The sequence below is a fragment of the Trachurus japonicus genome, chromosome 9 (genome assembly GCF_045865225.1).
Source record: "Trachurus japonicus isolate A0001 chromosome 9, Traja_1.0".
NCBI classification, from domain to species: domain Eukaryota; kingdom Metazoa; phylum Chordata; class Actinopteri; order Carangiformes; family Carangidae; genus Trachurus; species Trachurus japonicus.
In genome coordinates this window covers 12,328,374-12,351,090 of record NC_140915.1, presented here as the reverse complement: position 1 = coordinate 12,351,090, position 22,717 = coordinate 12,328,374, and the positions used below count along the sequence as shown (strand labels likewise).

General features: G+C 41.2%; 1 protein-coding gene across 3 annotated transcripts; it reads right to left on the bottom strand.

The window, feature by feature from the left end:
- Window positions 1–237: 237 nt before the first annotated feature.
- Window positions 238–19,591, bottom strand: shoc1 (shortage in chiasmata 1). Of its 3 annotated transcripts, XM_085785948.1 has the most exons (29): window positions 19,482–19,591; window positions 19,038–19,113; window positions 18,649–18,778; window positions 18,479–18,569; window positions 18,184–18,356; window positions 17,464–17,626; window positions 17,225–17,324; window positions 16,999–17,140; window positions 16,810–16,908; window positions 16,569–16,698; window positions 16,355–16,449; window positions 14,846–15,103; window positions 13,309–13,803; window positions 12,532–12,765; window positions 12,212–12,412; window positions 11,790–11,882; window positions 10,919–11,100; window positions 10,719–10,791; window positions 10,451–10,520; window positions 9,863–10,032; window positions 9,660–9,765; window positions 9,052–9,163; window positions 7,738–7,859; window positions 7,556–7,643; window positions 6,791–6,922; window positions 5,904–6,053; window positions 3,491–4,241; window positions 1,994–2,079; window positions 238–1,003 (listed from the first exon to the last, which is right to left on the bottom strand). In XM_085785948.1, coding segments are annotated over exons 1-28 (4,524 nt in total). In that variant the 5' UTR covers window positions 19,484–19,591; the 3' UTR covers window positions 238–1,003. The 3 variants fall into 3 exon arrangements, with proteins under 3 accessions (XP_085642074.1, XP_085642075.1, XP_085642076.1); XM_085785949.1 differs by lacking the exon at window positions 238–1,003 and having other exon boundaries at window positions 1,591–2,079; window positions 12,532–12,759; XM_085785950.1 differs by lacking the exons at window positions 238–1,003; window positions 18,184–18,356; window positions 18,479–18,569 and having other exon boundaries at window positions 1,591–2,079.
- Window positions 19,592–22,717: the final 3,126 nt, after the last annotated feature.

The following is a 22,717-nucleotide window of genomic DNA, read 5'->3' as shown; positions in this document are numbered from 1 at the left end:
CAAGATGAATCAATAAAGATAAGAGAGAACAGTGAAACATCAGTACAATCATGCAGAGACAACACATACTGTATAATCAAAACATACAAAAGCAGCACATATAGAATATAATCACACATCGGCACATACAATCACATTCAGGGATGTAGACAGACATCGCGTATCAGGCTATTCATCAGTCAAATACTGTTCAAATGCCCTAAATAGGGAGCTGTGTGCAGTGTGTTACAGAACATGTGAGTTTTTTCCCACCTATAGGCCACAAAATCTGAGCATCACTCTTATCTAAAAATCAGGACTAAACCAAAAAGGTGTCACAGGAAAACCCCCCCTGTTTATTTACGGAGGAGAGGGGAGACACACAGGTGACTCGGTGACTGGAGATAACAGCTGTGTGACCTTTGCAGCTGTGGCCAGAGCCCGATACAACAACAACAAATAAAACCCCCTGAACGAAGAAGAAGAAGAATGGCTCTGGTTTAAACAGCCTGTTAATTCCCACAATAATCTCTCCTGTCCCATTCACAGTCCGGGGCTAAAAAGTAATAGTCAGGGGGCAACAATTACTTGCACCATCACTCCGCTTGTTTGCCGAGCTTCATACGGAGGAGGAGGACGACTCCTTTTGACCGTCCTGGCCCGCTTGCTTTTGTTCATGTGCCATTAAAAAGCACCATTTTCTCTTTTGTTTGTCCACTGGCTGTAAGAAAAAAAGGCAGAGGCCACAGAGACAGAAAGACAGACCGACCGACAGCCACAGAGAGAGAGACAGAGAGATGTTTAAAAAAAAAAGAAGGAGAAGAGGCTGCTGGCAGGTTATTGATGGTGGCTGGCCAGTGTGCGGGGTATGGCTGTCCAGAGGCAGGGAGGCTTGTAGTCGGTGTCCCCCGGGGGTCGTCTTTGTCTGGGGATCATTCCTGAGGGAGCTGGCTTCACTCTGCTGGCTCGTGAAGATAAGCACTCTCTCCACATGCTGAGAGACGACGATAAGGGGATTGCTTCACTAAATGAAAAAGAAAAAAAAATAGCCCCACCATTGGAGCTGCTAAAAATGAGAGACTTTATCAGTTCAGCTGGGAAAGACCCCCCGATCCCAACTCCTCCAACCATAAATCACAATTTGTTTTATTTTTTTTTTCTTCGCTGGGCATGCTCAGTATGGAGGACACAAAGCAACAAAGTGCACACGGCTGTAATCTGAACGTTTAATCTTATTTTGTACAAACAAATTGGAAACTCCCCTTATTTATTTAACGGTGTCAATTTATTTTTTAATACGTTGTAATGAAGCTGTAAGCAGATATTTTTTATTTGTGTGTTATTTGTAGTGTGTCATTAAAGAGAATTTATAAAATTACACTTTTATTATTTACATATACACTGTTGCCCATAAAGTTGGAATAATATTATTTTCAGACACATTCCTCTTTTTATTCCTATTATAACGGTTAATTGTGATTTTAATTTTCACAGCGATATGTTTGGAAGACATTGATCAATTAAGTTTTGATATACATTCACATTGTCTCAATCATATAATGAGAATAGGTAAAAAATAATATTTTATTCCAACTTTGTGGGCAACAGTGTATTAACAAGAGGAGTTACAGGGTGCAGGACACTGAAATAAGTGAGATACAGTAATAGAGGTTTTAAGTTTGCATTTATAGCATCAAAAGTCAGTACATTTGTTCTGTGAAAAACAAACTCACATGCTTAAAATAAGTAATAACCGTATAATAACATTAAGATTTAATTGGACAAGCTATTCCAAATATTATTAAAACCTTTTAATCTCAATATATTTCATGTTCAATCGTTTGACTGAAAAGAGTGAATTGTAATGATTTTATGTATTTATGTTCAATCCAAAAAAAACAACAACCTTAGCTTGCAATTAAAACAAATTATGCAAGGGAAAACTTCAATTTAACAAAAACGTCAAGATTGTATTTCTGTCTCGTCTTTACAAACAGGAGCAAAGAATTCATACCTAAAGTAATTTCAGCCTCGTCTGTCCATCACTTCTGCCGGGAACCCGCTCATAGCTCAGCCTGCCTTTCTTCAGAGGCATCAACACTGGAAAACAAACAGAGGAGACAATTCATAATCTGTTAAATAATAAACATTCAACCTGTGAGTGAGGCCTTTTTACAGTGTTAAGCTATGGTGAATTTGGCTTGTATTTTATGTTATGTTTTGACAATTTACAGTAAATTGAGTTATTTTTGTTGCTCAGTGATTAGCTCTGTCAAAAACATTAAGACACAAGGACACGAGCAAACACAAAACTGCACACTAAGTTCAAAATCTGTCTGAAAAATATTGATCTATGATGTGAGTCAATGAAATCAACAGTTGGTGGGACTAATCCTGACTGTCTGACGCCTGTGCAGAGAGTTTACAGCGAGAAGAGGCCGGACCGCTGTCCTGTCGGCCTCTACTGTACAACAGGACAATGGTTAAACATCCACCATGAACTGGTTAAAGTAACACAGATGTCTCGACTGTTGTCACGGCTCCCTGAGCAGATCATCATCACGGAAAAGAAATCTGTGGCTTGACCTTAAAGAGGAACTATGTAAGTCCGCTGTTTTGCTAACCCTCCTCCCGGCCATGTGCATTTGTTTACAACAAAGCTGCCGAGAGATCAATCAATAGAGCGGTAGATAACGTTATTTATCATATATGATATTTGTGTAGTCTTAAGGGCCTTTCACACCGAACGCGGTATGCGCTGCGCCCACCGCGAGGTACAGCGCAGACAGGCGCAGAGCAGGGCGGCAGCGCGTACACATATGGCGCGAGTTGCTGAGCAACCGAACAAACAAGACAGGATTTGGGGGGGTATATGCAAAGATATGTTCGCCAGGAGCTACAAAACGACCACTTCCAGGTGAACTTTAGCGTCAGGCTGAGCAGGGAGCAGTTTAACAGCCTGTTAGAGAGAGTTGGTCTGATCCTCAGGAGGATGACGACTCACTTCATGCATCCCGTCACTTTAACTGAACGTCTGGCCGTTTGTTTTCACTCTGCAAGCGGCTGATTTTTTTTCAGACTCCACTACAGATCTGTCATAAACAAGAGATTACGGGTTACAGCGCGTGTTTGTGTCACGGTGCCACAGAGACGAGATCTTGAAAGGTTGCAACAAGTTACAATACAATGACAATAAGTCATTTATTAAACCATCACAATTACTCCAAATCTGTTTAATTACGGTAATAATGTAGCACAGTTAAGCTAAAAATCCTGCGTAGTTCCTCTTTAAACATGCTCCATGTGGCGGCCAAAAAATGTCTCATCTACAGGCTGAAAACATCTAAAATTTTAAATCTATAAGAAAATGATTCTTGTCCACTCTGTAATAATATTTAGACACTGATTTGGACACATGTCAAAATGACTGTTTTTGTGACTTTAATTTTACATTTATGACATAAAAAGTAAGAGTTTAGAACTTGTGAACTGAACAACCACCATCTTTCACCTGTTCCCACCAGGTCGGCAGCATCTCCGCTCCTCTTCCTCTCTTGTCCCATCCAGCATTTGGAGCCGTACTTGGGTGACAGTGTCGTCGTCGCCATCGTGTCTCCGGAGAGGAAGTCGTTGCTGCTTTGGCCCCACAGCGCGGCCCCTGTCGGAGGACTCAGACGGAAGGGGACGGGACGCTGCAAGTCACCGAGGGCCGAGGAGAACATGGACATGTGACCTCCGAGCTGAGGCGGCGGCGGCTGCAGGACGGGACTGAAGCTGAAGGTGGAGTCCAGTCTGAGCGGACTGTTGTCAGCGGGGGGGAGGTAGTCGGTGTAGCTGCTGAGGTTTGGCGGAGGACTGAGGGTCAACTCGTTGTTCTCTCTCCTCACGACTCTCCCTGCCGCTCCCGCTCTGCTTTTCAGCCCAGAAAACGTCACCTCCTCTTCCCACGGGTCTCTGCTGGTCCAGATGCTCTCCAGGGAAACATCTGGGCGGCCGAAGGAACTGCTCAGGTCGAGTCTGAAGTCTGCGTTTCCATCCTGCTCCGTCAGGCCCGGCGGCGGGTCCTGTTGTTGACAGAAGCTGCTGCTGCTCTCTCCTCCGCCCTCGGCCCTGAACAGGAAGCTGCTGGCGCTGTGGTCCGTGCAGAACGGCTCTGGGTGCGAGCTGACGGAGGGTCGCTGGTTTGTCTCAGTGTCAGCGACGAATGTCTGAGACTCCGGCTGGTTGGAGTCGGTGTACAGGGAGGTGGTGTCGCTGAACAGCTGCAACCACAAAGAGAAAAGAGGCTGAGAAATGTTCAACTAACACTGAGAAGACACATCATCTGATTGGAAAAAAATGAGTAAAATCTGAGCCTCAGTGTCCCATTGAAGGGATAGTTCACCCAAAATTGAAATTGCACTCATTATCTACTCACCCTCATGTCGACTAAGGGCTGGGAGAAGTTTCAGAGTTATCCGTCCCTTCTCTGAGTTACAGGGGGTCTCGACGTAGCAGTGCATGTCAATATAACGGTTGCAAATGGATACCAACTGTCTTCGTAACAAAAAGACACACCAAAAAACATCCAAATACCTCCATGCTGCTGGTATGTAATGTCCGTCTTGTATTGAATCCCCGAAATGCGAAATTGTCCCAAAAAAAATTAAATGAGTCTATTTTTCAAGCTTGTTTATAGCGGAAGCTTCTCGAAGCTCCTCTTCCCGGTTCGTCATATTTGGACGAACTGGGAAGAGGACGGACCCTGGTTCATCCAAATATGACGAACCGGGAAGAGGAGCTTCGAGAAGCTTCCGCTACAAAACAAGCTTGAAAAATGGACTTATTTAATTTTTTTAGGGACAATTTCGCATTTCGGGGCTTCAATACAAGACGGACATTACATACCAGCAGCATGGAGGTATTTGGATGTTTTTTGGTGTGTCTTTTTGTTACGAAGACAGTTGGTATCCATTTGCAACCGTTATATGGACATGCACTGCTACGTCGAGACCCCCTGTAACTCAGAGAAGCCACGAATAGCTCTGAAACTTCTCCCAGCCCTTAGTCGACATGAGGGTGAGTAGATAATGAGTGAAATTTCAATCTTGGGTGAACTATCGCTTTAAGTAATTTTAATCTCATTTACTTCTGTGATTCAAAGCTTGACAGAAAACAATGTAAATATGAACAGAGACTTTTCACAACAGCATTTCTAACTTGTTCTGCCAGCAACAGTTCCTCCGGAGACACTTAACCCTTAGGGGTTGGAGCCTGTTTTGTTTTGGAATACTTTTGATTTTTGCCTTTATATACCACATACATAAAAATATGTTTAACATGCTTGGTATCTTTTTTTTTCAGCACAACTTCACCTATATGATCTGATAATAACCTATTTTATTATTATTATTAACACACTGGCTCCAAAAATACAGAGAAATCATCAAATCCAAATTGAAAAAACAAAACCCCTGCCAACGCCTGCCCCTCCCATCCCATCCCCCGGATAAATATTTTTTGTACTATCAAATTAAAACTATCATATCTCCGGTTTTACGTGGTCTATCAAAGTCAAATAAAAACTGGGAGAGAGTCATAAAACCGCACTTTTCACGGAAGTTGACGGCAGCACTCCAGACACTCTAGCTTCTTTTTTACGGCGCTTTTTGAAGACATCATAGAGGGTTAATGTATCATCTGTTTTATGGGTGTTTGATTTATTTATCTTAGGAAAATATCAGTGGCTGCCAAGATTCAACATCGAGAATAGTTTGTCAGCAGCAAACAGTTTGATTTGTTATAGTAGAAAAAGCAGAGCAATACCAAGATCCTGAAACTGAAGCAGCTACATGAAACCTAACCAGTGCTTCTTCCACTCATAAAAGAAACATTTACTGTGTGTTCGTGGTGTATCTGAAGCGTAGTGCTGTGCCCTGGATCACCTTGAGGACTTTATGAGGCACCTCGGGGAGGAGCTCCTTTAGCTGAGACAGAGAGGCCCTCAGGAGCCAATGAAAGGACGGCGCTCTCCTCAACATGAGCTGACTGACCAGAGGGTTAATACAGGGGAACTGCAGCAGACACGTCTCCTCCTGGAGGGAGAGGAGAGATGATCAAGACTCGCTCACTGTGGATCAATCTCAGGGTAGAAGTGAGACGGTACAGTGTTCACTATTAGTTTGTGTTATGTTACAGTATGTGACATGGTGTGACACTTCAAAACGATGAGTTTCTCTGGTTTTGCTATTTATAGGGATAAATAAATAAAAAGGGATGTGTTTGAGTAAAATGAATATTTTTGTTTTATTCTATTAACTACTGACAACATTTCTCCCACAATTTAAATAAAAAGTATTGTTATTCAGAGCATTTATTGGCAGAAAATGGCAACAGGTCAAAATAACAAATAATATCAAGTCTTTTCAGGCCTTGAATGACGCAAAGAAAACAAGTTCATATTAATTCCTAAACAACGCAACATGAATATTTTAATTTAGGAAGAAATTATAAATCAATTTTAGTGGGATTATGTCAATGTTTAATTCCAACAGTGTTTCTTATAATCTTCCTTTAAAATCAATCAAGTCGAATGAGTTGTATTTGTGTTGGTATTTTAAAAAAAAACTGGAATGAAATGAGTGCCATACATGTAGAGATGTTTTTTTAGGAAACATTTGTGAAAGTGGTCTCTTAATTTTTTTCTGCAGCTGTATAATAATAATAATAATGATAATAATTTTCTTTTTTCTACAAGCAGCTACAATATTAATACATTGTTTAGTAACCCCAGAGAAAGGAGCTATAAATAACAAACGAATGTTGCAGTGACCTGTGAAGGCATCACGGTCAACCAGTCTCTGTTGCAGGAGCTGAGAGGATCCATGTCGCTGTTCATCAGGCTGTGGAAACAGATCTGACTGATCCACTTGGCCACGTCCAACATGTCCGACACCATCAGCACCTGAAAGACGAAGGGGAGGAAACTCACTAACTGGTTTCTTTCAGTGTTTAAAGTCACTGGAGTAAAAGTCCTTAAGTGACTTCACTTGAGTATTTCCCTTTTTCTGCTACTTTATACTTTCACTTCTCTAAAATACCAAATATTTCACTTTTAACCCTTTTAGGCCTGAATTATCAAATAATTGACAGAAAGTGATAATGCTTTGAAACTGGAGTCTTTGTTGGACCTTCTGACAAAATGTGAAAAAAAAAAGAAAACAGGAATTTGCATATTTCTAATTTTCATGTGCATTATATTTGATACATCCAGTGTTTTTAAAATGTATCGCTCATGGTTTATGTGTTTAAATTTTATGTTTTATACACAAGATCTTTTAGAAGAAAAAGTATAACACTGATAATGTAGAGGTCTCAAAAACTGTAAAGGGTTAATTTAACATTTATTTGAGGAAGTTCGGTTGCTCGGTTACTTTGCAGATTCAGATTTATAATATAATCAACAAATTATGATGTGTTAATATGGGTTAGGATTCGATAAGACTTTGATCTTCTGTAAAAAATATACAGATATACATCCAGGACACAGGGTGTTGTTCAAAAACACAGAGTGTTGTGTGTTTTGTTTTTTTTCTACCTTGACATCTAGATCATTCGACTTCATCCCAAACAGCACCAGAGATGAATAAACCAAAACCAGGTTACTGAAGGTTTCACCGGAAAATCTGCCATCACACACACACAGAAGCAGAGATAGTGAGCCTTTGAGTGCAACATGTGTGTGTCTGTGTGTGTGCGTGTGCGTGTGTAGACTCTTACCCTCCTTCCTGGATGTCTGGGCAGTGCAGGATCAGCCAACAGCAGCTGTACTGCAGAGAGAGCGCTGTCAGCCTCATCACCAGCGCCTCACTGGCTCGTTCCTGACACAGTTCATCCTGCTCCTGCTCACACACACAGTATATGCTACGTTTACTTTGTGTTTGTGTATACTGTGGTTTTATTATGTCAAATACAGGCCAGATTAAAGGGATAGTTCAATATTTTAATTGTCGGTGCAAGCTACTTTTGGAACGGCAGAGCAGAGCCGTGAGCTGCTCAGAGCTATGCTACGGAGGCTCATGGGATTTCTTGGTTTCCCTCATCAAACTCATCAAATACACAATCCAACAACTCCAAAACGCTCTGGTGGACAAGTTGTGACCTGCACATTCACCACGCTATGAGATAATAATGAGATAACAGAACGTTACCAGACAGAGTTGTTTTAGAGGTAAATACATGCAAAACCGCTGATGAGCGTTCCCGTCACGGGCAGTTTTTCAGCAAGCAGTCTCTGCATTTACCTCTAAAACAACTCTGTCTCGTAACGTTTCGTTATTATCTCATAGTGTGGTGAATGTGCAGGTCACAACTTGTCCACTAGAGCGTTTTAGAGTTGTTGGATTGTGTATTTGATGAGTTTGATGAGGGAAACCAAGAAATCCCATTAGCCTCCGTAGCGTAGCTCTGAGCAGCTCACGGCTCTGCTCCGTCGCTCTAAAAATTGCTTGCACCGACAGTTAAAGGTAACGAACCTACTGCTATGACTATAGGGAAAATCCTGCGTAGTTCTTCTCTAAATCAAATTGTTTATTTATTTAATGAGACTCTTGAGAAAAAAACTCAACACTTCTTGATGTTTTTTTCCACATTAAAAGCCCTATCTGTATCGGGAAGGCCGCAGTACTTTTTATTGTGAAAAGTCAGGAGCCTTTTGAGTGTTGAGCTTCAGAGTTTAATATGCGGAAAAAGCGGCTTAGTGGAGTTCCTGAAGCAACTCTTCCTGTGTTGATGAATTAGTGTTGTAGAAATTAACGTTTTACTGGATTTATTGGGACAATAGGTAAACATGTCTGCAGTTAGTATTAAATGGGGTAAGTGGAAAAGAATAGGCGATAAGAACCTGTCAAAAACAAACGCGCACCTCTCTCTGAGGTACAGTAAATATGTTTGAGACTTTACTTTGAGTCGCTGCCGTCTCCATGCGATACTGAGAAGTCTCAGTAGAGGGAGATGAAAACACTGAGTTAACTCGGCATCAGAGCAAGATGTGTGTCGTCTGCAGGCTGCAGCAGGTATCTCTGTCGCCGGTACCTGAATGATGATGGCGGTGCTTTCATCCACCGTGATCACAGCGTAGCGATGGGTCCCTCCGAGCATCTGCAGGGACGGACAGTGGCTCCTCTCCAGCACAGTTATATTGAACCTGCAACACACACACGTCCAACCATGTGGCATTTCAGTGATAACTTATCATCACTGGCAAGTGTGTTTAAAAAACACTTTATTTAAAAAGCTAACTGGGTTTTCTGATACTTTACTTTAAAAAGCGCTATATTTTGAAATAAAAAGCTAAATCTAAATCCAAAGTTCAATCATTGCCAAGATTTACAGATACATTTGGGTTTAAAGGGGAATAATTGTATTTATTGTTAATTATTCAAGGTGAATATAATTTAAAAAATGATCATATTTATTTTTTTATTTATTTTTTGGGGATCGATGTGTACATCTACGTGTGTTTGCCGTGGTATCACAACTGTTATCCAGAATAATGGCGTTTTAATGGTTTTGATACCCAACCCTAACTCACATTTCTGATATTTTGACGTTGTATGTACAGTAAATAGAATAGAAATCCACCGTCTTACAAAGCTGGATATGATATAACTGGACTTTACTGGATGAATGGGAGACTTCACCCTGACTCAAGCGCCTGCAGAAGCAGTGGACAGTTCAGAAGCCCCTCGGTCACAAACAACACATGAGGCACGTTGTCTTCCAGGCACCAAGACGTCACTCCCTCCTCTTTTGAGAGACACAAAAACAAAAACAAACATTTAGAAATAAAAAATAGTTAATAAAACATCAGTGTGCAGTGGTGGTGTGAGAGATCACCACAGACCAGAGATGCTGGTGTTGAAGCTGACGTGACCGACGCCCCTCTCTCTGCAGACCGCGGCCCACGGAGAATGGCCCGGGTGGTCGTACTCCACCACCAGGCAGAAACTGTTCCAGGGGAAGTCGGGGCCTATATGCTGCTCGTACACCACCACACACACACTGTCACACACACTAGGGTAGGGGGGAGGGGGAGGGGGCACAGGATGGGAGTGTGAAAGCAACACTTTGTTCGAAATAATGCAGCAGCTCTAAATATTTCCTTTTAACGCAGCGAAACAATTCATACAGTATATGAGAGAGTAACAGGAGCAACTACTGTAGTGGGATGGAAAGTCTCAGCAAAGTGGAAACTACTGTTGCATATTTTTGGTGCCTTTTTGTTATTTTCTATTATTATAGGCCCATGTGAGTCTGAGCTAATTTCAGCTAATTGTAGCACAGTGAAATATTGTGAGAGCGACATAAAACAGAAATGCTCAGGTGTCAAATTTGCTACTCTCAAGTAAATACTGTAAATGTTGTAGTGGTAAAAAAAAACTGCAATAAATGCAAAAAAAAAAAAAACATATAAAGAGATGTATATTGTTACCTGCTGACCACGATGGCACCGCTCAGTTTGGTCTTGTTCTCCTCTGGACAAACTGCAGTTACAGCTGCACCTGAGACAATTAGAAACATAAACACACTCAACTGTCTAATGGGGACACAGGAAACTGCTGTAAAATACAGTAAAAGCAGTTGCTTTGGTTTGTCAGAGGTTCAGTTCATTACTGGTGTTTGTTATGAGGTTTTTAATCTAAATAGAGGGAAAAAATAAAAAATGAACCAAAAAATGATTTAGATAAAGATCTGCTCACCGGCCACTTGGCTCAGGCTGTCGATGATTGAAGATCTGTTGCCGTCAGAGTCGACTGAAGTTATGACCAGAATCTACAGAGAGACCAGGATCAGAAACAAACAGGACTTACTGTGTGATTGGAGCTGGTCAAGTCAATTTAAAATCTGGATTTTTAAATGGAACTAATCATCAGATAAACATTTCAGTGTGAACTCTGACTTTCTCCGTGTTGTTCTGTCCCTTCCTGCCGTGCAGCCGTTCGGCCACCAGCTGCTGCAGCGCCTGCAGTTTGTGGTCGGACTCCTGGGTCTCGTGACTGAGGAAGAGGAGGATTTTCAGCCTCTTCACCAGCTGATCCAGACTCTGCTCCGCAAACATCTCCGCTGCCTTCGTCAGGTACTCTACACAGCACAAGGAGAGAGAGGACAGTGGACAATCATCAGGCTGAACTTAAGACCTTTTTAAAACCATCAGGGAAGGAAATTTAGGAATGGTTTCACAGAGACACAGGCCAGTAAAGTGTGATAGAAAACCAGGAAGCATCATGTGTTTAAATCTCGTCTTAAAACTCATTTTTACTCCTTGGCTTTTAATACAGCATGAAAGTTGTGTGGTCTGTCTCTCTGTTTGTCTTTTATTGTATTTTTATATTTCTTAGTGTTTTATCTGATCTTTATGTTATTCTTAGTGCTTTTATATGCTTTTAATTAACTGTATTTCAACTTTAACTTAATATATTTTACTGTTTTGTATCTGTTGTGCAGCACTTTGGTAACCTTGTTGTTTTTAAAACGTGCTATATAAATAAAGTGGATTGGATTGGATGTGGCCAAGAATTATGTCATTACGTCACTTTTATCTGTACATCCCAGTAGTGAAGAGGAACATTCATGATAACAAATTAAACATGAGCTTGAAAAGAAGCTGAAAAGGTGTATATTTATTAACCAATGAAAGGTTAAACTTCCAATTTATATTTTTGCTGAAATAAATATTTTTCATAGTGACAGTGCTTGATAACTGACTGAGTCTGGCAGCACAATCCACTGTCCCATCAGTCTCACAGTTAGTTTGCATAGCTTTAACTGACCCAGAGCCGTACTGAGGTCGCACTTCAGCAGCAGCTCCTTCACCGTCACCAGGATGTGAATCAGAGCCGCCTGGTTGAAAAGCACGTCCTGACCTGAACGCAACACAGTGGGAAATTCACAGCTTTCACATGTAGGTTGGTTCAACAGCTTAATAATAATATTAATAACTGCATAATGCAATACACACACTGAGTAGGCACTTTATTAGGAACACCATGTAGCTGTCAGTCAATCATATGGCAGCAGCACAAAGCATGAAATCCTACAGATACGGGTCATTAGAATTAATATCGCACATCACAGAAGACGCATTGAGGTTGTTTTGAGAGTAAACGGAGATCCTGCTCAGTCTGGTGTTCCTAATGAAATGCTCATAGTTGTACAAATGTATTTAGGTGTTGCTGATATCAGATGTTATTACCAGTGGTCAGCTCTGTGCTGCTGTGCTGCGTGTGCGTCCTGCCGAGGGCCTTCTCCTGCTGTTTGAGGAGGAAGTGTGTCTGGTCGGGGGCCAGGCGGCTGAAGTCTCCCCACGCCGGGAAGTTGAGCCCCAGCTGAGCGGCAGAGTTCAAACACGGCCGAGCGAAGGCCAGCAGCTCGCAGTAGGCACGCTGCTGACTGTCTGCAACAGAGCGAGAGCACACAGGCTCAGCAAACTTGAACCCGACACACAGAGACGCTGCACTTACAGTTCAGTCTGGTCAGTGTTTTTATATCATGTGGTGTTGTAAGGTCTTGTACCTGTAGCTTGGACCTGTATTACTCCGCTGTCCTGTCTCTCCTGAGGGCTCGACTGACTAACGAGGTGACCGGTGAGTTGACCTCTTGACCGACCAGCTGCTTCCTGCTCTCTGGAAGCATTTCCTGACACAGCGCCGCTCATGTACACCGGCCTCTCGTCTGGTCTTTGGATCAGCTCTGGAGAAGGCTGCAGCTCCGGCGGCGGAGTTTTCTGCTTCTCTTCCACCTCTGGTGCTGATTAAAAAGAGGATACATCAAGTATGTTGAAGTTTTTTGATATGACGCCATAAGGTCTCCACCACAGGAACCGTCTCCGAACGAACCATCTCCCTGAACTTTTACAGTGGCTAAACGAGTCCCTGCCTCGGAGTAGGTACTCAGATCATCTGCCCTTGAAAAACTTCAGATCGCATTGAGGTTTACTGAACTGATCTCAACTATACTATCCATTAAAGGCAAAAAGCCTGAAAAATATATTTAAAAAAACAACAACAACAAACAAAAAAACTGCATTATTAAAATAAACATCTACACAGCTGGAAAAAGGAGAATAAGTCAGTTACAGTAAAGACCTATGATCGTAGCAGTAGTGAAAAAATGTACGATAAATCGATCGATTATGCAGCTTTTCTCTTTACCACAAACTCCTGCAGCGCCTATACTGTAGTTTTAAATAAAAAGTTAAATCCTACACAAAGCATTTTACACAGATTTGGCCTGTACTGTACTGTACTGTATGTGTGTTGTGTCTTTACAACACAGTGCAGCAGCCTGTACCTGCAGCGCCGGCTGAGCTCTGAGCTGCTGCTGTGACTGTCTGCTGGGATCTCAGCATCATGAAGGTGGACAGAGGGTCGGGGTCCTTCTCTGACGGACGTCTGGTGGTCAGACCCCTGTGACCGTCTCTGACCTTCAGTCTGAGGGATGCGCTCTGCTCAGAAGGAGCGTGGACGCTCTGCTCCGTCTTCCAGGCTACTCTGGTGTCGTTCTTACGGACAGAAAACATCGACGCAACTTCAGAGAACCTGAGAGCCACGTCAGACTTTTCATCTCTGGCAGCTGAGGGTTTGGAAAACATTACAGGTGCAGAGTTCACTTGTTTCATGTTTGTGTTGACAGAGCGCATCAGGACGGTGTCAGTGGGGATTTGTTTTTGGGAACGGGGTTCATCTGTCACAGCTTCAGCGTGAGGAGCAGCAGCAGGTTCAGCTTTCCTGAGGTGGAGAGAGTGAGTTTCATTTGTGGGACTCTTCAGGGGCAGCTCAGCTTCAACTGAAACAGACGAGGGGAAAAGACACAGATGTCCATAAACGAGTGAATAATTTGCATCAACACATTGTACACAGTGTAGCCTGTACACACTTATATTAGGGCTAAAAATTATCTTCATTATTAACCTGCCAGCTGTTTTCTTGTTTAATCAATTGATTACTGAGTCAATAAAATGTCAAGAAATAGTGTGTGTAATTTTGCATCACAGATGAATTTTTTTACATATTAATGCCACCTGTTTTTGTCTGACCGTCAGTCCAAAAGTTTACTCACCTGATACAACACATATTCATATTTGTTAAACTATAAATAAATGACCCAAACAATGAGTTATGACCCAACTGATTATTATTTCTATTAACCAACTAATTGTCTCAGCTTTATTTCATTATAGCATGAGACACTGATATCTGCTTTATGTCCTGTCATGACGACAAGATAATGTGTTTTGAATTTTACCTCATTAACATGCAAATTTATACAGCAGACATCTTCATCATTATATCAGTCATCAATAGTAACATAAGTAACATAATGTCCCCCAAATAGTGGGACAAATGAAGAACTACATGAACACAGGTAGCGCTGCAGTCAACTTCACTGGAAAGTGCAGATTTGAAACTCACTCCTAGTTTTTGTTTGAAGTTGATAGACCATGCAAGCCCGGAGATATGATAGTGTGTGATAGTGTGAATTTGATATTAATAAAATATTTATAGCGTAAAAGTGGGATGAGATGGGCAACATTTCTCTCGATATATTCGTCTTTTTTTTTGTTTTGTCATTTTACAAAACAGAAAAATGTGGTTGAATCAGCTGATACTGTACTACTCTAAGTGATTTTAGTGTATTTTTGTTGAGCCCAATGTGTTAAAGTGAAAACATAATTGTCAGACCATATAGGTGAAACATACCAAACGTGGGTATGGTGAATGATTTTCTATGTGGTAAAATCAAAAGGGTTAAAAGGCCAGTTAAGACTCCAGTAAACCGCACAGTGATAGGAGCTACCACATGTCAACTCAATAACAACTTAGCTCACATGGCACGTGCTCAGGTGACAGTTTTTCAAAGTCCTCCTCCATCTTTTCCTCCTTGGCGGACGGAGACTCCGACCTCATGCTCTCTGTGAACTCACGGCTGCTGCACAAATCAACCTGCAGGTCTCCCATCGTCTTCTCTGGCTGCAGCTCACCACCACCAACAGCAGCCCTGATAAAGCTTTGTTTCTGTGATTTAAAGACTTTAACGGCTTCAGACAGAGGCTGGAAGTCGACCGCTGCTTCACACGTCTGCGGCTCTGTGAGAAAATATCGCAGATTAGATTTTTAATAACGTTCTTTGTAGATTTATTTATAGCAACCAGGATCTGTAGTTCGTTAACACCAACTTCTAGACTCACAGTTCTACAACATGCTTCAAATACAATCTCCTTCATGTCAAAATTTTGTGATTGAACTGATAAAATTTGCAATTAACGTGCTGATAAATACCTAACATACCAGCGGACTCATTTTTGACAAAAATCTAAAACAAACAGAAGGATTATCCTGAACAATGAGCCAGCACAGATGCATGTGTGTATTTACAGTAAACATCTTTATAATATTGGCACTCCATGCTCAGATCTTCTAACTATTAGTCCTGCCAAGATCCATTAACGCTGCATCACATAACTTCCATTGTCCAACCTAATGCAACATTTGATTGAAGCTCCCTGTCTGCTAAATGTTCATGTCTTTGAAACTCTGACCATTGTTGTTTTTCTTGCTGTTAAAGTTTTAAGTCTCTGCCGTCCAGCAGCTTGAGACTTTGTAAAGCTCCCTCCAGAGCCACAGAGGAAGATAACAGTTATGTAATGTTATCTTGGAGAGGAGCGACGGCCAGATGAAGCTTTATCGACCTCTGAGGCTTTAAACTCAGGAGATACGATGACATCTAGTGGTTTGAAAAGTTTATAGCAGCCACTCAAGACTGACGCCAAGGAACAACATATTCATCAAACTATTGAGAGTTTAAAAAAGTAAAATTGATTCTTTTTTTACTCCTGATATATGTCCAGTGATTGTATTTGATTATCTTACAGAATACACCTATTTTCCCTTTGTCTTATGAAACAGCAAGAACAATTCTGTCTTTGTTTTTGATATTAGTGTCTTCATTGTCTGTGCTTATGTGTGATAAATCACTTTCTATTAAGCATTTTAATTAGTCCAGGAGATTCCACTTTATTAAAATAAACTTCAAAAAATGTCACAGCTTCCTTTTATCCTATCTTTGTATTCAATTGTGTTTTAATATAAAAGCGTATGAATTTGTGAGTTATGGACTAAAACCCTAACCCTACGTGTTTTGTGAGGTCATAACAACATTTGACCTTTGACGACCAATTTCTAATCAGAGTCTAAGATTGATTTTACTGCTGAGCTTTTGACTGTGTGACAAAACAAGTGACACTAGCAGCCGAGCTACGGTATCATGTACCAATAACTAACTAGTGAGTGAAGTGGAGTGGCTCTTTAAATAAAACCAAAAACTTTTCTTTAATTACCCGCCAGTAGAAATCCCACCACAAAGGTCGGATGTTTCTCTGCTTTCCAAAGTGCCACCTCCATCTCCTTGTGAGCTCTCGCTGACACCAAAGATCTACACGACAATCACAAGCACGTTTTCTACACTGTGTGATTTAAATGAGCCGTGTCGCTGAAGAACTTTACTCTTGTATCGGTGCAGTATTAACAGTTTGGCCTGGTGTCGTCACTCACCGTCCACCGAGCGGTGACAACTCTTCCTTCTTAAGGTCAGAGGTGGACAGACAGAGTTCGGTGTGACTGGTCTTTGGAGTCGGAGTCAAGGTCAAGTCCAGCTCCAATTCAGTCTGAGGCTTCATACGTCCTTTTAGAAGAAAAAAAAAACATTATACCAGTCATCAAAGGCTATGTTTTCCATCCCTGATTCTTAGACAACTGGTGAGTAAAATAGACCAGAGCAGTTTGTACTCTGTACCTGTGAAATCTGAGTCCATCAGGCCTCCATTCATCTTGGATCCTACACTGAACTCCTCTGGTCGATCAAACGGGGAAATGTCGTCTGATACTGAAGCATCTGAGAGGGAAGATGAAGGAAAATGCATCTACATTAAGTTTATTTTTCTAAATTGTTATCTAATTTAAAACCTTCTTATGTTGTCTTGACCTTGACGAAGCACATCCTGGACTGGAAGCTGCTCGTCCAGCAGCTCAGGAGCAACGTTCATACGACCACTGAGGCTTGAAAAGGAGGTGTCGTTTTCTGTGGTCAGTGTCAAAGTGTCCACTATGTCGGGTAACAGCAGAGACTAGGGAGGAAGAATTAAGAATTAATTAATTTTATACATACATCACAGTAATGTGGCATTTATTTTTTTACTTATTTTAATTACCTCTTCTTTCATGAGCGTCTCTTTAGCAAACTCCTCATTTATGCTGGTACACATCTGAGCGTCGCACACATCAGGAGCTTTTTCATACGATGCACAATGTCTGAAAATGTTTTAATATCACCAGGTTTAAAATCACTGCAACATAACACATTAGTTAGCAGGTTTTAAAATGTAACAACCACTCTGATTACCAAATTATGAAACACAGTTGTGGGTGTGAACACAGAGGCAGTTTTCACCTGAATATGGCGTCCTCAGAGATCACGTCTCCTGCTGAGCTGAGCAGAGGGTCGGCCACAGGAAGCGTCCCCAGTCTGGACAGTTTGGTTGTCAACGTGGGCAACTGTCTCTTGAATTGTGGCAGATAATCAACAGGCATGAGCTCTTCTGGCAGGAGGAGACCTTTGACAGATGTGAACATGTTTTTATGTTTAGTGCCACAGTCAAATATACTTATTATGCAGGGTTTCTGTGGTGTTTATCATATTAAACTTTGCCTTAAAATTAAGCATTTACTGTGACCTGACCTCCAAACTAACACCAGATGTAAATGACGACCACAAAGACACAAAATGATCACAAATAAAACCAAAAGTAGATGCAGAGTGACTAATCCCTTTGTGTCTCTGTCAGTCTGGGGGTCCTATATAGGAGGGGTGGGGGCCTTTTACATGTCTATGACCGAGGGGCTTAATCCGTCCGTGTTTGGGCCCAGATAAGAGGCAGAAAATTGATGGATTAACCATTTGTGAAGTTTATGCTAAAATCGACGTGTCCATTAGAGTCGATGAGCCTCCGAGCTGCACAAGGCAAGAAAAAACATTCAGGACTTTTATAAATGAAATGTTAAGACTTCTAATGCAGTCAAAGCCCCTTTAAATACTTTAATACCTGTAGATACCTTGTGAAAAAAAGGAAAAGTGAAATTAAATAAGTGTGACAGATAGGCTTCAAGTTACCTTCGTGATCATTTCCAGGGTTCATCTGGTCAGTTGTCCACTTGAAAAAAGATTCCTGACACAGATCGTTGGTTTGTGGCTCTTTTAAAATGCAAACATAGTCATCCTGGTCTAGTGAATCAGGGTTAGAGCTGGGTATCACCTCCAAATCCTCGCTCAGAGTCACACTGAATCTGAGATATGACAAAACTTCCTTTAAATCAATAATGATCGACCTTTAATTTCTTTTCTTCACACAGAAATGTTGAAATTTTGACCTGAATAATAAAATGCAAGAGTGAAAGAGTGACGGCACCTTTCTGTTGAATTAACTGGTAGGTTTTTTCCTCCAAGGTCATCAAGCACAGACCCACCGATGAAGAGTTTGCAGGTGGAGGTCACCTTACCTGTCAGGTGCAAGAAATGAATCTGTGTTGTGTACGTAAACTGTTTGCCCACGTATCAATAAGGGTGCTTTTATTATACCTCTGATCCACGGCGTCCTGTAAGTGACTTCAGGCAGCTTGCCACTGTGAGGATACAGGTCATGGGTACCGGTGAAGTAAGGTGTTGGCAACGCCAGCAAGCTCATCATGACTTTCAAACGGGTGGTTGTCTGAAATAAAGACAGAAATTGAAAGAAAAGAGGGAAATCAGTGTTGAAATTTGCAGTTTCTTTTTTTTGTGAACAAAGAAAACAATGTAAAGAGTAATGCTCCATGACAAAGTAAATGGGTTTTAACAGCATTATGGTTTTGCTTTAGAAGCCACCAGCGTTTCATGACAATAAGTGGTGCAAAAAAACAAAACACACGACTTTATATCAAGTTGACATCAGGAGTTTATGTGATATGATTATCATGACACAAACTGACCTCAAACACATAGTCCAGAGCCTTATATCTGATGGTAGAGAAAATCTGAAGAGGTAAGGAGCTGTCATTTCCAGACCTAAAAACAACAACACATACATACACACCAATACAAACACAATAAATTGACATATTTAAAAAAAAAAAAAGAAAAAAAGAAAAAAAAACGTATCTAAACGACAGCTTTCATAGAATATATTTATTCAATATATAATATCACCCTCTACAGATACATTTAATTCAACTGCTACAATAACTGTGCTAAAGTAAAATAAACACTGTGGCTAGTTCGTTTACGTTAGCTTGGTTAGCTATCCCTTAAATGTGTGCTATAACGATAGTCAGAGGCTAATAAGCTTCACCTACGGAACATTTTAATGTCATTAGAGCTTTAATAGCGCAAATTAGACAACACAACCTTCAATAATCAATAAACATAAAACTTACATGACGTTTAGGTTTGTTTCACAGGAGAAATTAGCTGAGTCATGTCAAGATCAACGGTTCGACTTCTGCGGTTTAGCCTTCACGCATGCGCAGTTGTGCATTTTATTTCCTCAACGGCTCGACGCTCGCTTGGTCGACGATCGCTTGTTCGGTCTCTCCGTGGTGAGTTTGAGGTCTCTCTCCGTGGTCCTTTATGTGTTGCTTACATGAATAAAACTACTAAATATTACGAGTAGAAAACATTAAATCTGCATTTAATCTCTCTCCAGGCTCCGTGGGCCGGTGCTCACGCCGCTGTTTGTCGACTTGAACCTTCCTCCACCTCTCTTCTGGCGTCCAGCGGCCATTGTTCTGCGCTACATTGTGCAGCAGGTCCATGAAGGTATGGCCTACTACTTTTTTGCACAACACTTGGTACATTTCTTGGTGACAACTCTTCAATAACTACATTAGAATTGTGAAATGTGTTAATTTGCTCATTGGATATTTAAATGAAGAGCTGGACGCCATTAAATCAGTATTAGAGCTACTGTATGGGAAGCAGGAGATTAGCTTAACGTTAGCTTAGTTTAGCATTGAAGCAGAGGGAATCATCAACATGTCATAAAGCCTTCTTGTTGTGACCGTTTTTACTTTGCATTAAACAAAATGCAATGTATTAATGTGTGATCTTAGGCTAGCTGCCCCCCCCCCCCCCACACACACACACACACACACACTTCCAGTGTTTATGCTATGCTAAGATAGGCTAACATCTCTTGGCTGTTATTTATTTTACAGGGATGGGAATTGTATAAACTCTGAGTTAATAATGTGTGCTAAACATTCTCAAAGTGACTTTAAGCCTTAGGTATCTATAAAACAAGATTGCATATTATCAAACAACTCAAATATCAAGTATTAACCCAGTATTAGTAATGTCCTGTGTTCTTTGAACCTACATTTATTTGGAGTTAAATAAGATTATCTGAGAGGCGTAAATGGGAAATCCTCAGTCTCTATCTGTGTAATACAGCTTCAGTAAATCAGGACAAACTGCATCATGTTTTAACCAAGACATTTACTGTTTGTAAAGAAAAAAAAAGCACAAGGATATGGAGGGAGGAAACAGAAATTGCCATAATGATGAAATCAAACATGTCTGACAGTTTAACAGAAATTTGCATTTCATTGTAAACATCTGATTATAAAATGTATAATTTTAAACTAATAGCCTACTATATTATAGCACCTGTTTCCAAACTATAAAACAACAGATCAATATGATGAAATCATCAAAAAAATATGGATGAGAGGCTCAAAAACTAAAACTCCTCATGAACAAACTGTCACAAAAAAACTGAAAAAAACCCCAAAACATCAGTACAGTGGAGATGCTGATAAGCAGGATAATGAACATGTGAACAAATTTATCTCTTGATGATGATGTGACACTCTCAGCATTTAGTCTTCAAATCAGATATTACCACCACATATTAATCTTGATGGCAAGAATGGACATGATAATTAAAAAAAAATATTTCAGTGAATGTTATACACACTAAACTACACTGCTGATCAGTCTAATGAGATATTACGGTAATTAACTGTGATTTAAATACAAAATGACAGGTGAGCAGGTCTAGAAGCAGGTTGGCTGTAAAGTGTGATGATGAGTTTAATAAACCTCAAACCGTCATGATAGAAAAACTAACGTCCCTGAACGTCACAGACTGATCTAAGTGGGACACATTTTTATATCAGTGGTTTTAGCATCACCATACTTTCCAATACTGAAATATGGGAAGAGTTTCTCAGTGAAAGTCTCTCTGTGAGTGTAGATGTGAGTCATGTCTTCAGGGTCGTAGAAGGACACCTCCCCCCTGTCGTAGTCCAGCTGGACTCTGATCCTCTGGAGCAGTGGTTCCCAAACCTTTTGTGGCCAAGGCACACCAAAGGACAAGTAAAAATCTCAAGGCACACCTATTGTTCAAAATAGCCTTCATAACACGTGTTATCACTTATATCATGTAAAATATCTGTAAATGTGCATAATTATTTAATAATGCCAAATAAAATGTGACAAAGAAAACTAGGCTACATTACTCACAAAATCATATTTATTAACGAAATATTTCAAAGATTAATTTGAAACTTTATCAAATTAGGCTTCATCAAAGCAGCAATACAACCATTTAAACCAGACAGGTCACAATAACCGTCCATGGTCCTACAGATTGATCAGCATTGAAACATATTGTGCGAAATATGGGGTTCTCTTTGAGGATTTTTTTAAATAATTGTTTTTAGGTATAGAGTTTGCCTCTGTATTATGAAATGAGCGCATACAAAGTACTGATAGTAAATTAAAGCAGAAGTAAGTGGTCCGGTCGTTTTCGCTAATGCTGCGTTCCAGGCAGGCTTTTGAAATCGTAAATTACAGCTTCAAGTCACAACTTACGACTTTGTAGCGTTCCAGGCAACCCACTTGTGTTTTTCCGACCTGTTTTACCTGTGAAAGTCACTATAACGGCCACTCGTAACTTCCGACCGGTGAACTCGTACCAGATCGAACTGGTATGACTTCACGGTCGGAAAAATACGAGTTTCCTTGAACGCACCATAACAGTCCTCGTCCCTACGTCGCCACATTCACGGCGTCCCTTGGCTGCACACACAGCCCTGCATGCCGTTCTCTCTCCTCATTGGATAAAAACTGTAAGATACGATAAAAGTTTTCTCCTCGGCTCAGAGCAGAGCAGAGTGACTGACAGACCCGTGTTTCAGTCCAAACACTCTATGTAAGTGATTGCTGTCGGAAGATATAACTATTTAAAGCTATGGTCTACATTTTGAAAGAGGATGAGAAAAATTTGAAAAAAGCACCTCTCACACACCCCCGCCCCTCCCCTCTGAGCTCGTATGGCCCGCCCCTCGGGACCTCCTCGCGACACGCCTCCCCCCCCCTCCCCTCACAGAGCAGAGCGGAGCAGGCAACAAGCCTGCTGCCTGCAGAAACCAAACGCGGCTTTGAATGCAGAGTAAAATGTCATATCACAGTCACAACTTCCACAATAAAACCAAAGATTACCTGTTCAACATAAACTCAGCACCGCCGCTGCAGCCTGGGTCTCTCTGCACCGCGGCGCCACGGAGCTCCAGGCCCCGACTCTTCCTGCTCCTCTTCCCCAGACACAGCACCCTGTCCTGGGTCACCCAGCGCCAAGAGTCTCCCTGTAGCATGAGGCTGTGCTCGG